The 16455-nt window shown below is 33.7% G+C and overlaps 2 protein-coding genes across 5 annotated transcripts in view; one reads left to right on the top strand and one right to left on the bottom strand.

Moving 5' to 3' along the window:
• Positions 1-16455, bottom strand: part of LOC118735905 — a gene marked incomplete at its 3' end in the record, with an annotated part of 539363 nt that continues 522908 nt past the window's right edge. The window contains 3 exon segments of the mRNA XM_036465930.1: positions 1-1070; positions 11679-12251; positions 12446-12614. Coding sequence (XP_036321823.1) covers positions 226-1070; positions 11679-12251; positions 12446-12614 — 1587 coding nt within the window.
• The window catches only part of LOC118735910 (serine protease inhibitor 42Dd), a 253616-nt gene that overhangs the window by 23548 nt on the left and 213613 nt on the right, over positions 1-16455 (top strand). The gene's annotated exons all lie outside the window — the stretch shown is intronic.

The raw sequence follows: 16455 nt of genomic DNA, 5'->3' as shown, positions 1-16455 counted from the left end.
ATATATTCTTTATTAACAATAAATTCGATAGCTCTGTGCTTTGAGCTGAACTTTATTCATGTCTATGCAAAATCGGAAGTCTTATGCAACTGCAAATTGAATTATTTACACAGACAACCATTACCATGTAACTCTATCTTATTTTTACTGTACAGTAGATACTAAAAATGTTTCACAGGAACAAAATATTTAGTGATAGTTAATAGGCCTTATTTAGTTCGCCATTTATAATTGCTCCACAGTATCTTGACTAATAGTCACCACAGTTGTTGTTGTTGTTGCTGCAGTAGTGGTAGTAGTCGTCACCGCCGCCGCCGTCACTACATCATCACATGGCGTCTCTGGCGGCAACTCATTTGTGCGATTGAGCAAATAATCCAGATCGTGTGTTATGCGATCCAACATACCAGTCATAGAATTTTCGTCTTCGGGTGAAGAAGAATTGTCAGCAGTTGAGGAATTTCCACTGCTAATCTGGGTTGAATCATTCACCGCACTTGTAGCGACGTTGCTGTTGTTTGTCGCCACAGTATTGCTGGAATTTGTTATAATAGACGTCGGTGGCGTCGCCATCATCGTCGTCGCGAGCCGATGATGTGCTGTTGCGGCTGATCCACCGGAAACGGCAACCATTGTGGGCAGCAGTGGATCGAAGGTGTGTGTTGTGGGCTCCATAATGGTGACACGCTTTTGCGCCTTTGGTGTTTGCGTTGTGGCCGTTGTGGTGCTAATGATGCTGGTGAGTGTGGTCGGTGGCACCTGTGATGGTTGTGGCTGAATTGGTGGTGGCGGTGGCGTAGGTGATGCTGTTAATTCACTGCTACTTTTTACGTAATTCATTGTAGTCTGCAACGGCAAGCCGCTACTTATCGACACAATCGCTGTTGGCAGCATGGCAGTGCCCATATAGGCACCGTGGTGTTGCGCAACATGTTGCTGAGCCGATACAGGTAGCTGCTGGTGTTGCTGCAGTGGTGCTGGTGTGTGATGTCGCGGGAATGTATGATGCTGTAGCTGATGATATGACATTCCCGTCGGCACGGCTGTGCTGCAAATGCCAATGATGGTGTCTGGTAGGCGAAAGATAAAATAAAATATTCAAAAATTTAGAAAAAAACCAATCTAAAACGGTTTTAAAGGAACTTTTAGTTAACTGTATACTAATTTTGTATTTATAAAACTAGTTATATGCGTACATACAGTTATGTGGAAAATAATAGGGACACGACATTTTTTACAAGTTTTGGCTACTTTTATTTTGTTAGTTTAATGTTTATTATTTTTTTTTTAAATACAGCTCATTTTGTAACAAAAATTATATAAGTTCAAATTTAAAATTTTTTAGAAAACTTAGAAAAATTAACAAAAGTTTACAACAACATTTTTTTTATTAAGAATTATTCGACAAATTTTTAGGCCGGCCATTAAATTCTAGCACAATAAATTGCAAGTTTCAAGTGGCTAAGAATGTTATTATTTTCTTCCATACAAAAGAATAAAATTGTCGAGCATACTTTGTATGGAAGAAAATGCGTTACATCGTCAGCAAAAAAAGCCACTTGAAACTTGCACTTGGGCTATATGGTTGTTAGATAATGAGCTGTATTTTTATAAAGAAAAAATAAACATTAAGCAAACAAAAGAAAAATTCCCAAAACTGGACAAAATGTCGCGTCCTATTTATTTTTCACATGACTATTAGGGTGCCCATCGAAAATGCTTTTTTTTTTTGCAAATTTGAAGATCCTACCCCCTAATTTTATTCGATTTTATGAGAAATTTCATTGCCTATTTTTATAAATTTTTTAAAGGTCATTTAGAGGTCGCGACCAGTCGATTTGAGTCAGAAAATACAATTTTGTAGATTTATGAGTTTTTGAATGACTATTTTTGACTCGATTTCAAAGATCGAATGTGATCTGAAAAGAGGATTTATAGGCCTTTAAAATGGTATATAAAAATCTATTGTCGAACTTGGCTTGTTGGGATATTTTATCGGGTAAAGTAAAAAACCCATATTTCTCTTAATTTTTTCAGTTTTGACCATCGATAATTTCCACAATTTCAAAATATGTGGGACTATCTAAAATTAAATCTATTTTTAAATAAACTGATAGCTCATTTGGTCAAAATTAAAAAAAACTTAAGAGTAATAAGGGTTTTTTTTTTTTATTTTACCCAATAAAAAATCCCAACAAGTCAAGTCCGACAATAGATTATTATATACCATTTTAAAGGCCTATATGTCCTCTTCTGAGATCATATTAGATCTTTGAAATCGATTCAAAAGTAGTCATTCAAAAACTCATAAAACTACAAAATCGTATTTTATGACCTAAATAGACAGTAGAGTGGTCCAAAAAAATTAAGTTGGAATTTTAATGCCGGCACCCCCTAGGATTGTTCTATATCGAAAAAATATACCCCTATTTTTTTTATTATGAAATCAAAAAATATTTAGGGGGTGCTCAAAGCACTCAAAGTTTTCCATGTATTTTATATGGAGAAAAAACCATTTTTCGTAGAAATGGTATAAAACTCTTAAAAATCAATATTTTTCAATCGGAAAACTGTGGTTCTCTTCAGGAGACTTCCAGTATTAATATCCAATTGTTTATTTAACTATTTTTTATGATTAAAGATTGTTCCATTGCATTTTCTAGGGGTTTTGGAGGACCTATCAAATATAGTTACTATGAAACAATGGTTAAAGAGGCAATTGCGTATTATTACTGGGAATCTCCTGAAGATAAGAAAAGTTCCGATCGAAAACTGTTGATTTTCAAGAATTCTACACTATTTCTACGAAAAGTTGTTTTTCCGCCATATAAAATACATGAAAAACTTTGAGCGCTTTGAGCACTCCCTATTTTTTTTTTTCAAAATAAAAAAATAGGGGTATATTTTTTTTCCATATAGAACCATCCTAGGGGGTGGCGGCATTAAAAATCCGACCTTATTTTTTTTACATACATTTTTGGACCACTTTAATAGACAGGTTAGGAAGGGTCTTGAAATTTCAAAAAAAAAAGCATTTTCGATGGGCACCCTAATGCCTATACATATAATTCTGATCATACATACAGTATTGGCCATATCTATAGTACTCCTGTTTCAAAGTGATATTGTTTGCACTTCTGTTTAATTACATGGTGCTACAAAAAAAAAACAAATATGAAATACACCCGAAACAAAACCTACTGTAGGTTGTAGGTATGATTGTCCGATAATTAAAATCGTTCGATTATTAAAATCGGATGGAAAATAGTCGAGCTATTATAGATAAGAGCATGAAGTACGAAAATAACGGGTGTTTTGGAGTTCAGGAACTATACGGGACCTATTTTCATGTTGTACTCAACCATACCTACAACCTACACTAGGTGTTGTTTTGGGTGTATTTCATGACTTTCTTTTGTAGCGCCGTGTTATTAATTTTTAAGATTTTTTAATTAAAATACAGTTCATTCTCGGACAAAACCCATATAAACAAATGCAACAAATTTTCACCTAAATTTCAAACGGATAAACACAATTTATTTTTATATGGAAAAAAACCCGCAACACCTTCAGCAAAAAAAAATTCTAAAAAATCAACGGTGATTTATAGCCACTTGAAACTTGCACACTGTTAGACTAAAATTGAATGGGTACTCAAAAAAATTCTAACACTTTAGAGAAAAAAAGTTTGAAATTTAGGTGAAAACTTGTTGCATTTTTTTGTAGTCTTTTACAAAGTTTAGAACTTGGTTTATATTGGTTTTGTCAGAGAATAAACTGTATTTTAATTGAAAATTCATAAAATTAAGTAAATAAACATGAGTGAGAAACAATATCACTTTGAAATGGGGGTGCTATTGCATTGGCCAATACTGTACGTACTATTATGACACCCAACAAAATATTTTGGCAGTGCAGCTCATGAATAACTAACATATCGTCACTAGACACGAATTCAGGCGCGAGCTCTAAAGTTAACAGCGAAAAAAGACGCATAAAACATAAACTTCAGCGAAGAAAGGCTCTTAACATAGTTGACGGCGAAGAAAGACGCGTTAAAATATTACACGGCGAAGAAAGATGCGTAAACTTATTTTCGCGGCCAACTACGTTCGCGGATGTAACAGTATCTAAATTTCCCAAAGACTTTTCGGGGAATGATGCTGAAGTTACAGTCTTTGGCTAGGTATAAATCTATGTTTACGCGTCTTTCATCGCCGTCAACTAGGTTACGCGATTTTCTGCGCTGCGTCTTTTTTTTGTAAAATTGTTTCTACGCGTCATTTTCGCCGTCAAAACACTAGCGCGGTTTTATTCGTGTCTAGTGACGATAAATATCTTGTTAGGCGTCACAAAATGGAGCGAACTCTATGTAGCCCAGTAAAATTAGACTAAAAAAAAATTTGTTACAGCGATTTTTTGATGCCGTTTACTTCTATTTGACACTTAGATCATGAATCCACAGTCCTGGCCCTAAATTTCATTTGGCAACATTCCGCCATCTCGGATAATTTTTTTTTTTTTGGTTTTTTGCTTATTTTGCATTTTTTGTAAAAAATGGCTAAATAGAAATATGTAGAGAATTTAATTACCTACATTTGTTATATAGAAATAAATAATAAAAATATAATTTTTTATTGTAAAATAGAATTTTTTATTTCAAGAAATTAGCAAAAACTGTGAAAAATTTTTACATTTTCACTGTTTTTATCATTTTATGTTGAGTTTGAATGAGTTTTACGGCGCATTCCGTACATCGCTATGTTTATCGCGTTCCCGGCCATGATATAAGCGTCGTATAAAACAAATGTAGGTACAAAAGTTGTGGAGAATGAAATTCTCTACAACTTTGGAATTTCAATATGCTATGTATTTTCAATAGAAACTGTCAAGAAAAAAAAAAAAAATAGCAAACACCGTGACAATGTATAATATTCCGCAGTTTTTGCTAATTTCTTAAAATAAAAAATTCTATTTTTAAAAAGCCTTCTACATAACAAATGTGGGTAATTAAATTCTCTACATATTTGAGTTTCATCATTTTTACGAAACGTGCAAAATAAGCTTGCGAATCCCAAAAAACCAAAAAAAAAACTTAAATCCAAGATGGCGGAATGTTGCCAAATGAAATTTAGAGGCAAGACTGTGGATCCATGATCTAGTGCCAAACAGAAGTGAATTGCATCAAAAAAATCCCTGTTTCAAATATTTTCAGATTTCCTACCAAATTTATCTAATTTTACTGGGCTAATGGTTCTCCAGGGGAAAGAACCATTTGTTTCAATGATGCATGCACATCTTCGATTGACTTCAATTTTGTCTATAGGTCCCTTACATAAAAGCGAAACGTACATAAGTATTCGAGAAGCTGGCTTTTTCTGTAGAAATCGGTCAAAGTTGGAATTCTTATACTGCTTCAATGTGCTCTATAACCGATTCTAGTAATCATACATATCTCTACTTACCGCTGTTTTCAAGCTAGAAAAATCATCTAAATATTTTTATGCTCCAGAAGTTCAGGATTGTCGTAAAACTAGCTGAGCTATATGCATATCAACAATACCATTTTTGACGTTGGTTTATGTCAGTTAAATCTATAGATTTAGATAATTAGTCATTCCATTGTAATTCCTGTTTTATGCTGCAACTTAATTAAATGCTGGCATTTAATTTTGTTATTGTTATCATTGGTATGCCTAGTAGAAATTCTGTATAACAAAAGTTACTCTGGCATTTTCTCCTTTTCTCTTAACTAGAAAAATTTGAGTTTGCATTGTTTAGAAAACTAAATAGTAAAATATAAATCACCACAACGGTTTGTGATTTGTAAGTGCTATATAAAAAATTGTTTCATTAGCTCTTAAATCAGTTTTCACAGTGGTAAATGAACCCACATTCGCCATTGTGAAAATTGACTCCCAAATGTGAGTTACGTAACTCCTCTCCACTGTAAAAATGGGCATTTTCGAAATTCCTAAGACAAGCAATATAATTTTTGAGCGTTATGTAAGTGATCATATATTTGATCATATATAAAACCGTTATCTTGAAAACTACTTAGAACTGAACCCAGTAAAATCGTTACGATGCACAGTGTTTCAACTAAATGGAGGCAGGTGGAAAATAGTTAACGTGCACCGATTTCTCTGAAACTTGACATGTGCTCTAATTTTTCCTAGTAATAGACAATTATGAAATATTGCAAAGATGATATAATTGCCAAAAAAAATTCATCTGATTTCGATAAAATTTGGTTTGTGCTCTATATTTTATTAGGAAACTCTAAATTTAAAATATGGGGAAGATTGGTTTACTATAACGTCTACAAATCGCAAAAAATATGAGCCCAATCTTGAGATGTGATTGAATTTTGGTTGGTTTTTGTTTTCCGCTTTCCTCTCTCGGAAAAAAGGTTATACTTAAAAATAACTTACAGTGGTCGAAATACTTATAGCCGCACCACATTTTGACAAGTTTTCACATATTATTTTTGTTGTTATTTAATTTTGGTTATTTTTTTTATCAAAATATAGTTCCTTCCTATACAAAGCCCGTGCAAATCTACGTTTCAAACTTTGTACAATACTCTAAAAAGATATCAACAAACTTTTTTAAAAATTCCTAGTTTTTTTAATTAGATTTCCTTGAAAGATACTGAGTATGCAGATTTGTAGCCCATTGAATTCCAGTAGAACAGAGTACAAGTTTGAAATGGCTAAAAATTACGGTTGATTTTTTAGATTTGCTGGGAAATCTAATTAAAAAAGCTAGAAATTTTTACAAAAGTTTATTGATTTTTTTAGAGTATTGCACAAAGTTTGAAACTTGCATTTGTGTAGGAATGAACTATATTTTGATAAACAAATAACCAAAATTAAATAAAAACAAAAAATATTTGATAAAACTTGTCAAAATGTGGTGCGGCTAAAATTATTTCGACCACTGTATGTTATTTTTAAGTATAACCTTTTTTCTGAGAGAGGAAAGCGGAAAACAAAAACCAACCAAAATTCAATCACATCTCAAGATTGGGCTCATATTTTTTGCGATTTGTAGACGTTATAGTAAACCAATCTTCCCCATATTTTAAATTTAGAGTTTCCTAATAAAATATAGAGCACAAACCAAATTTTATCGAAATCAGATGAATTTTTTTTGGCAATTATATCATCTTTGCAATATTTCATAATTGTCTATTACTAGGAAAAATTAGAGCACATGTCAAGTTTCAGAGAAATCGGTGCACGTTAACTATTTTCCACCTGCCTCCATTTAGTTGAAACACTGTGCATCGTAACGATTTTACTGGGTTCAGTTCTAAGTAGTTTTCAAGATAACGGTTTTATATATGATCAAATATATGATCACTTACATAACGCTCAAAAATTATATTGCTTGTCTTAGGAATTTCGAAAATGCCCATTTTTACAGTGGAGAGGAGTTACGTAACTCACATTTGGGAGTCAATTTTCACAATGGCGAATGTGGGTTCATTTACCACTGTGAAAACTGATTTAAGAGCTAATGAAACAATTTTTTATATAGCACTTACAAATCGCAAACCGTTGTGGTGATTTATATTTTACTATTTAGTTTTCTAAACAATGCAAACTCAAAATTTGCTAGTTAAGAGAAAAGGAGAAAATGCCAGAGTAACTTTTGTTATACAGAATTTCTACTAGGCATACCAATGATAACAATAACAAAATTAAATGCCAGCATTTAATTAAGTTGCAGCATAAAACAGGAATTACAATGGAATGACTAAAAATCTAAATCTATAGATTTAACTGACATAAACCAACGTCAAAAATGGTAATTGTTGATATGCATATAGCTCAGCTAGTTTTACGACAATCCTGAACTGCTGGAGCATAAAAATATTTAGATCATTTCTTTAGCCTGAAAACAGCGGTAAATAGAGATATGTATGATTACTAGAATCGGTTATAGAGCACATTGAAGCAGTATAATAATTCCAACTTTGACAGATTTCCACAAAAGAAACAGAAAAGGCCAGCTTCCCGAATACTTACGGCCGCTTTAATGTAAGGAACCTATAGACAAAATTTGAAGTCAATCGAGGGTGTGGAATTTAAGGGGGAGAAGGAAAGTCGATCGCTTCGATTAACAATGTTTTACTGGTATGTTTTTAAATTTGACATATTGTGGACAAATTTTGTTAGGGGTCCTTACTATTTGGCCACCTAAAAACTTTTATTCTCGGATGACCAAGATAACAACGATTTTTACAAAAGACTGTAGTACCATTTTTCTTTTACATTGCTTATTTCACAATATTATATTTCTTTATAGTTTTACTTCCAGATTTTTCAAAAAGTGCAAATTTAACATTTAGCTAATAAGTCCTTTAAATATTTTGTTTATTTCTTGTGATAGATAAAGATAAATAAATGTTTACTTTCTTAAAAAAATACAAACTTCATGTCTTTTATTTAAGTTACTAAAGATGGTAAGTATTATTGGTTTTTAATGTGAAATAATTTTTTTTTGCACTATTGCAAGGACCAAAAATTCTGTTTCTAGGATAAAAGTGTTCATCCTAAATAGTGACGCAAACAACAAGCGAATCCGAATCTGAGGTCCGTTTGACTTGTACACTCTCAAAATTGTAAGGTGAATTGCGGAAAAAAGGCTAAAAATTCTTAATTTTTTCAATAGCCTTGAAATTTTTACGTACGAGTCAAACGAGCCTTAGATTAGGATTCAGGCTTGGTCAAAAGCACACAACAGTTTTTTTTTTTTGTGTCCCGGTGTTACTGTTCCGTTGTGTGTGTTTTGCTATTGCAAACTGAATATGAAAATTAAGTTACATAACCAGATAACACGATAACCTGGCCTACAACATACTGAAGGTATTCAGGCTTATCCGATCATGTGACTCCATTTTTATTTAGTTTCCCAACAATAAAATACATTCAAGAATAATTATAATATAACCAGTTAATCAAATAGTTACGAAGGCGTCAATATCCTAATACACTCAATATATTCGAAAATATTTTAATACAAATACATATTTTTTTGTTTGATGACCGAGAAGACTTAATTTTTTGCAATAGTGCATATTATGTGGATCATTCCCCACAATAATTTAATATATTTTTTAAAAGACATGAAGATTACATTCTGTCATTTAAAAAGCTGATCAAATAATTTTTCCTACTAGTGTACAAAAAGTGAATACAAAAAAGCAAGTAACTAAATATTAAATTTGCAATTTAAAAAAAATCGAAAGAATATCGTAAAAATAGGATCCAAAAGAGTACTCAGATCTTAATCATAAATCGTTGATATCTCGGAAATCCGAGGATACAATTTTTTAAAGGGGCCCAGTTTCGATAATTGCACCCAAAGTACTTGTTGTGCACTTATTAATATCGTGGTAACAATCCTCTAAAGAATGACGGGACTTCAACCCTACTTTATTGGAAGAGGGGTACCCACTAAAATTGTATTAAATTAATAGCACTTAGGGTGAAAATAAAGAGAGCGAAAAATTTCAACAAATATACATAGTCTCTACTAAAAAAATCTATGTTTTTTAGTAATTTTAAATAATTAATTTTGTAATTTTAAATAAAGTTTAAATAAAATTTAAAATATTTCCTCTAAACGTGTTACTTATTTCTTTAGTAAACGTAAGTAAGTATACAATTATTATATATGTATATGTATTTATACTTGTAGCTGTTAATAAATACAAAAAATAAAAATAAATTTCGAAAAATGTTCAGTCATAATTGCAAAGATATGAATTTAGTATCAAAATCTAAAAATGCTAATCCTTAAAATGTTGAGAATTATTTTGAAACAATTTTCGGACACTTTTGCAATAAAATTTTTATATAAATTTGGGTAAACTTTCGACATATTATTTTCGAAGCATCGTTGAGTTTTTTTTTTTTTTTCAAAGACTACGCGCCCACATTTTGTAGTAAAAAGTTTTTCCAGAAAATTTTAGGGTTCAAATGGGGTAATTAAAAAAAAAAAACGAAGTATCGATTCTGAGCACAAGTATCGATTTTGAGTACAAGTGTCGATTTTGAGTACAAGTATCGATTCTAAGTAGTGGTATCGATTCTGAGTACAAGTGTCGATTTTGAGTACAAGTATCGATTAAGTAGTGGTATCGATTCTGAGTACAAGTATCGATACTGAGTGCTGAGTACTGCTTAGTACTAAGAATCGATCCTTTTTAGAATCGAGTACTGTCGATTCTTTTCAGAATCGAGTACTTACTACTTTAAGTATCGATTCAGCCCAACACTAGTCAAAACAGATTTACGAGTAAGTGCTCAGTGTAAGATATGTAAAGATTTGTCCACTCGGTAAGTAGCTTCCTTAGTAAAATCTTGCTGCTCAACAGACACACATCCTGTCAATAAATTGTATGCAAAATAAAATTAAGTCGCAGAAATAATTTTTTCTTGTGATTCACTGATTATATCCGGCAAGGCAAGGGCACAAGAACTTAGTACATACCTATGTATGTACATATACATATGCGGTGCATACGTTACAAGTCAAGCAACAAGAAGTTTGGTTGTCTGGACAGCGCCGGCAATAAAAAAGGCGACTAAAAATGAAGCGAAATAAAAGGTGAAGCAGGGAATTGAAACAGGCAGTTTTAGAAGAGATGATGGTGCTTAGTAGCTGCCAAATTGCTCTGGTGTTGCGAGCGGTTGCCACTATTGGTTGCTTTCATTATTGTTGTCCGACTTGATGCTTCCGCATGCGTTATGCTTTGCTCCTCCAATCTTTGTAGAGGCTATTTTATTGCTTTTCCTCTTTTATAGTATGTAGTTATTATTATTGCAAATGCAGTGGCTTTTGCTGTTATTGCAGGTGTGGTATTGTGCATGTATTTTCTTTTTAGTTAGCTTGTATAAATATTTAAGCAGAACATTTGCAGTTATCCTTAAAATGGACTTAAGGGATTTGAAATTTGAAATAGATTTTTTTTGTGCTTTCTGGAGTTAGTAATAAAAACAAAAGTATATACATATAAAACAATAAACAAAGCACACTCAAGAAATGCCTAAAATATTCAGTAACTGGTTTGTAACTAGTGTATTTCAGCAGCTTGAAATAGTCTGAATCTTTGAAAAACTTGAAAACGGCAAATTTTTTGGGTTAATTAGAAAACGATTGGTCTAAACCAATAAAATTTAGAACCCAGTATGGATAAAAATACGTACTACAATAGTTTCTGGGAAATAGTGTGTCCCACAAACTGTGTTTTTTTTTTGTAGTCGCCTAAACGCTACATTTGAATTCGTCAGTTCCTTTTCAACTTGAGCTGTGTCATTCAGTTGAGAGTTTCTCATTTTGCTGAACCAATTCGAAAAAAAAGTTTTTTAAAATTAAATTTGCAAGGTAGGTGGAGAGGGCTGTGATTGGTCAATTTCAAACAGAAGTTAAATGGTGGTTGGGCTTTCTACAGCAAAGATGAAGGTGAGCTTTCGTCTTCAATTTCCAACGTCCAGTGAAAGGTGCGGTGGGACGGAATACCCTACATAAATATTCAGGAATAAGTAGTAATTTGTTTTGCACCATTTGATACGAAATTAATATAAATGCTAATTTATGGATATACATATGTACTTATGTATGTTTGTATATTTGAATTTCTCTCATTTATTATTCTAGCATACCTGGTGGCGCCACACCCTGCAATATATCCAATGTCTCCAATCCGACGAATTCCGTCGCTACTGCTGAGCCATGAAGCTGTCGTCTATTCAAACTGCCTGTCATGCCGCCAAGTGCCATGCCCGCACCATAGGCATCATAGTAGCCCATGCCGCCAGTAGTTACAACCACACCACCGCTGCCTAGTACACCCGACGAGGTCAATGTGGTAGCCGTATTGACAGCACTGCCGGCTACGCCAACACCACCACCACCACCTAAGATGTTGCAGCATCTCGTTGCGGGTGAGGTCATTGCTGCGGCGGTCGTATCTTGCAGGCAAGTGACATGCGACAGCGGAAGTTTGCGATCCAGACTTGCTGCGTTTAGGAATGTGTTAACGCCATTGCCGCCTCCTGCCGACGCCGAGGTGGGCAGCAATGGGCAACGCTGTTGCGCGGTGGGTATGATTGTGAGTGGCAGCTGCACGCCACTGGAAATTTCTAGCTGTTGCGTTGGCGGTGGTGGCGGAATGAGCAACGTTGTTACGGGTGCGCCGCTTTCGTTTTCCTTCTCGTTTTCGTGACTTGAGTAAACTGGATCGGAGGAAGGAGAGGAATTGGAATATGAAATAAAAATAAATATGACGGCTTCAAATCTTATTAATGAGTACGTTGGACATTTAATTTTGCATAAAATTTATGTTTGCATGCGTACGAATAAAAACAATTATAGCCAAATTGTCGTAACTTAAACCTTTGTTGCTCGACTAATTTTTAGTGATACTTACAACTAAGCGGACTATTTATAGCTCCGGTGCAATAGTTTTCATCCAAACTGGTTTTACTTGTACTGAGTTGTTTCTTTAGCGTCCCACTGCTGCTGCTGCTGCTGTTGCTAGGGGGCGCTCGTAAGCTGCTCTCCGCTTTTATAACGAAGCAATAAAGGATAGTAAAACCCTGCAAGAAACAATATGTACATACAAAAGTATTAAAGGTACTTTCACCGGAGAAAAAGCATAAAATGTTACAGCGATTCAAGTGTGAGTTGAACGAGCAATTTCGGCATTAAAGGTTATTTGAACAGACCTACGTTCTAAATTAGCTGACTAAAATGTGAAGACAATTTGTCATTTATAGTTCAACAGCAATATAGTGTCATGTTTATAAACCTATTAATCGGGTTTTTGTTGAAATTGTCCAATGCAAGAACGAATATTATATTTTTTTGCAGAAAATTAGGCTAGAAGTTAATACCATTCCATTAGAACCAAATTTCTTTTTAGATACATATGTAAGTTTGCACGTTACTAGGCCCAGACTATTATTTGTGAGTAAAAAAAGTGGTTTGGTTTAACTGTTATCGTTTGACTGAAAAATAAAAGTCAGAACTTAATATAGATAGAAACATCCTTGATCCGTGTGCAGAATGCCAAGGGTATTGCGAGAATATCCACCATCTTCTACGTACATATTTAGGCCTTGACCCCTTCATTTTTGAAGCACATCATATCGCAGTTAAATTCCTAATTCCTAGTCTAGGATAAACTTATAAAAATTTTCTTCGAGAAAGGGCTGGATTACGAATTCCCAACGAAGTTAGAACACGTTGGCAAACTAAGGCTTCTTTGTGCTGTAGAGTGGCCAAGTTATCGAGTCGAAGAGCACCACCTTCCCTTATTTCGAAACGACCGCTACTCCTTTTACTATGGTGTGTAAAAATTTCATGACTGTACCGATTACCAATCTTGGTCGTAGGTTAGGATATGATAGATTAAAAAATTCTCTGACAGGCAAAATGAAAAAAAAAAAAGATTATGAAGAGTCCGTTTCTTAGTCCCACAACCAGCTTGAAAAATCAGTGTTTTGACCACATCGTTTAGTTAGTATCGTTTGAACGACTATAGTTTCAAAGTTACGTGATTCATGCCCAGACGAGGCGTCGTACTTGCATCGCATCGAGTAAGAAAGCCTAACCTGTTTGCTTTGAGATAAAGTTTTTAACTTGTCGGAAATGGATTCTAAGGACTTGAATATGTGTATGTCCCTAGAAAACGGGGCACCCCTTAGTTTTTTTCCTTTTAATATTTGTAATATCTATACCAACTTTCAATTTTAAAATGCGCTACTGGGATCGCTGTGGAACTGGCAAAAATATTAGAGATTTTTATAAAAAGGTACTATTGCCATGACAACTGAAGCTTGTTATATTTTTTTAGACAAATTTAAATTTGAAATGCTCTTAGGTAAGTTAACCTATTGTTTGATTAATATATGTACGCAATACTTCTGGAGCATCCCCTAAATTTATACTTAGAAACGCAACGTTTGGTACCAGCACCACATTCGGCAAGAGGAAAATGTTTGGAAGGTGCCCCAAACTCTATCTTGAAAAAAATTTTTTTTTGACCACTCTAATTAACTATATACTAACTATATTTAACTGGGCCGTTAAGCGGAAATATATAACCACGGTATTTATACGCTTTCGTACTCATAAATATTTATATCCACATTTGTTTAAACCCATATTGGTATAAGTATTAAAATTCGTATGCATATGTATGTATGCGCATAAATACATACAAGTATAATCGTTAAACGATAGTAAGTATTAAACGCAAAGGGGTTGTATTTATACATTATTACCGTATACGTATATGTATATGTATACGCCTACTAAATATATGAGCAATGCATTTGTAATTATTAATACCCGTTTACTTAGGCTGCTGGCGAAAATTCGAATTGCCTAATGCGCATAAATATTGGCTAAACCTAATGCCATTAAAGCATTCATGTGCGCAAACGAAAGTGCTTAAATATACATACATACATATCCCTGCAGTGAGAAGCCAAACCAGTCAGCAAAAATAACAGTTCATTAACTAGCATGTGCTAGCTAAAGCGATGACCTTCCTCCAGTTCGACAATTTCGAATAACTTTAGCATCCAGCGACATCAAACGCAATTAATTGCTTTTCTTAAAAATGTCAGCTCTGGCATAGCGTGAAAACTAACGGTTCTGGTGCTGGGATGGCAGATTAGAGTCCGCTTGGAGGTGGTTAAGATTTTAAAATTTAAAATTTAAATCAATCTAAGTCAATATAATTACTTCAATTTAATATTATAAATAATAAATTTGAAAATCGAATTTTATTGCAGAAAAAACATGCATATGGAAGAAATACTTGCGCCATAAAACAAGAAATAAATAAAAATATATTTTTAAATTAAATGTAAAAACTACAATAAAACCCCTAAAGAAAAAAAAAAATAAAAAAATTAAATAAAAAAATGTTTCCCTGTGCCAAGGATTGAACCGCGGTCCTTAAGAATACCACGCCAGTGCTGTGCTTTGTCGGCCATTGCGACTGTTGGAGCGCCACAAGCAAAATGGCAATCTTATGCTTCTCAATTGGCAGACAATCTCATCAACTGGTATGATGATACTAGTATTTATGCTAGTAGATGCTGATACATAACCTGACAATTGACATCTCGTAGGACATCGCAATGTCAATAAATACCAGTTGCTAACATTGAAAAAGGATAGAACGTGAACTTATTAGTTGGGCGGAAACGCAAACTGGTAGAATTCTAGTTCACAACTAGTAGCTTTCCCTGCAGGGTATTTTCAGCAGCCACACATATGCAAAAATATGTTTTTGTTTTAGCACACATACACATATGTATGTAGGTCATACAAGCATTATAGGCAGCAGCTCATAAAAACTTTCCTGCCTACGCAAATGCCTGGCTGGTAAGCCTAGAAGTAAGCAACACATTAAAGCCGCCTACAAGTAGACCACACACGCATGCATGCATTCAAACTTTTACTCATCAAAATTCCATTAAAGCTTGCATACAATCAATGTTGCGGTTATTATTGTTAGCACATAGTAGCGGTGTTTTCTTGCAATTGTTGCTTTTGTGTTGCTGTTACTGTTAGTGTATGTATTTGGATGAACATAAATAATTAAGCGATTCCTTAACAAGCATCCGTTATATTAGCATACACATGTGTTTATGTTTATAAATACTCGTACATATTTCAAATTATGCAGTGTTTATATGCAGCCAAGTAGATAATATCGATAGCTGATAACACATAAATACTTGTAATGCCTAAAGTTGTTGGAAACTTTAATAAGCCGCAACAGCAGCAGTACCAGCATCAAGAAAATGCTTTAGTTTCGCAAGAAGCAGCAAGTGCGCCTTTATTAATATATATATATTATTATATGGGTGTTTCCATACAGCCGTACGCGACATTCGTACGCTTATAGAGTGACGTAAATCTATAAAAAATAGAAGTTACTGAAAAAAAAAGATTACGGTTATGTTGCAACCAAAGGGTACTATGTTTGAGAAAAAAAATAAGCAGCCTCGAAACTTTGGTGTGGAAAATATCCGTTCAAAATCAGGTGATAACGTACGCGACAAAAAAAGAAGTGGTTTTAAGGCACATATACATATATGCGAAAGTCTGCGAATCATGAGAGTTTTTCTGTTCTTTAAAAATTCCTAAACTAAGCTAAATAATGTACCTTTACAATCCTTTCATATTTTAATAGAAAGTATCTCTGCTTAGGTTTTATTACAAAAATATTTACAATATTTTTACTAGTAACACATACTAAATTAAATTTTTTCAGTTCTTCTCTCCACCGTTTCGCGTTTCCAAAACCTTTTTCCGCCATCTGAATACGAAATTTTAAGTTATAAAGCCGTTTGAATTCATTTGCTTGCATTTTCGGTTTACATTTTCATGGAAACACGCATATATGCGAAAGTCTGC

Source organism: Rhagoletis pomonella, unplaced genomic scaffold, assembly GCF_013731165.1.
Source record: "Rhagoletis pomonella isolate Grant_MI unplaced genomic scaffold, Rhpom_1.0 Rhpom_scaffold_00003, whole genome shotgun sequence".
In the NCBI taxonomy this organism is placed as follows: Eukaryota; Metazoa; Arthropoda; class Insecta; order Diptera; family Tephritidae; genus Rhagoletis; species Rhagoletis pomonella.
This window is presented reverse-complemented; position numbering and strand designations above follow the sequence as displayed.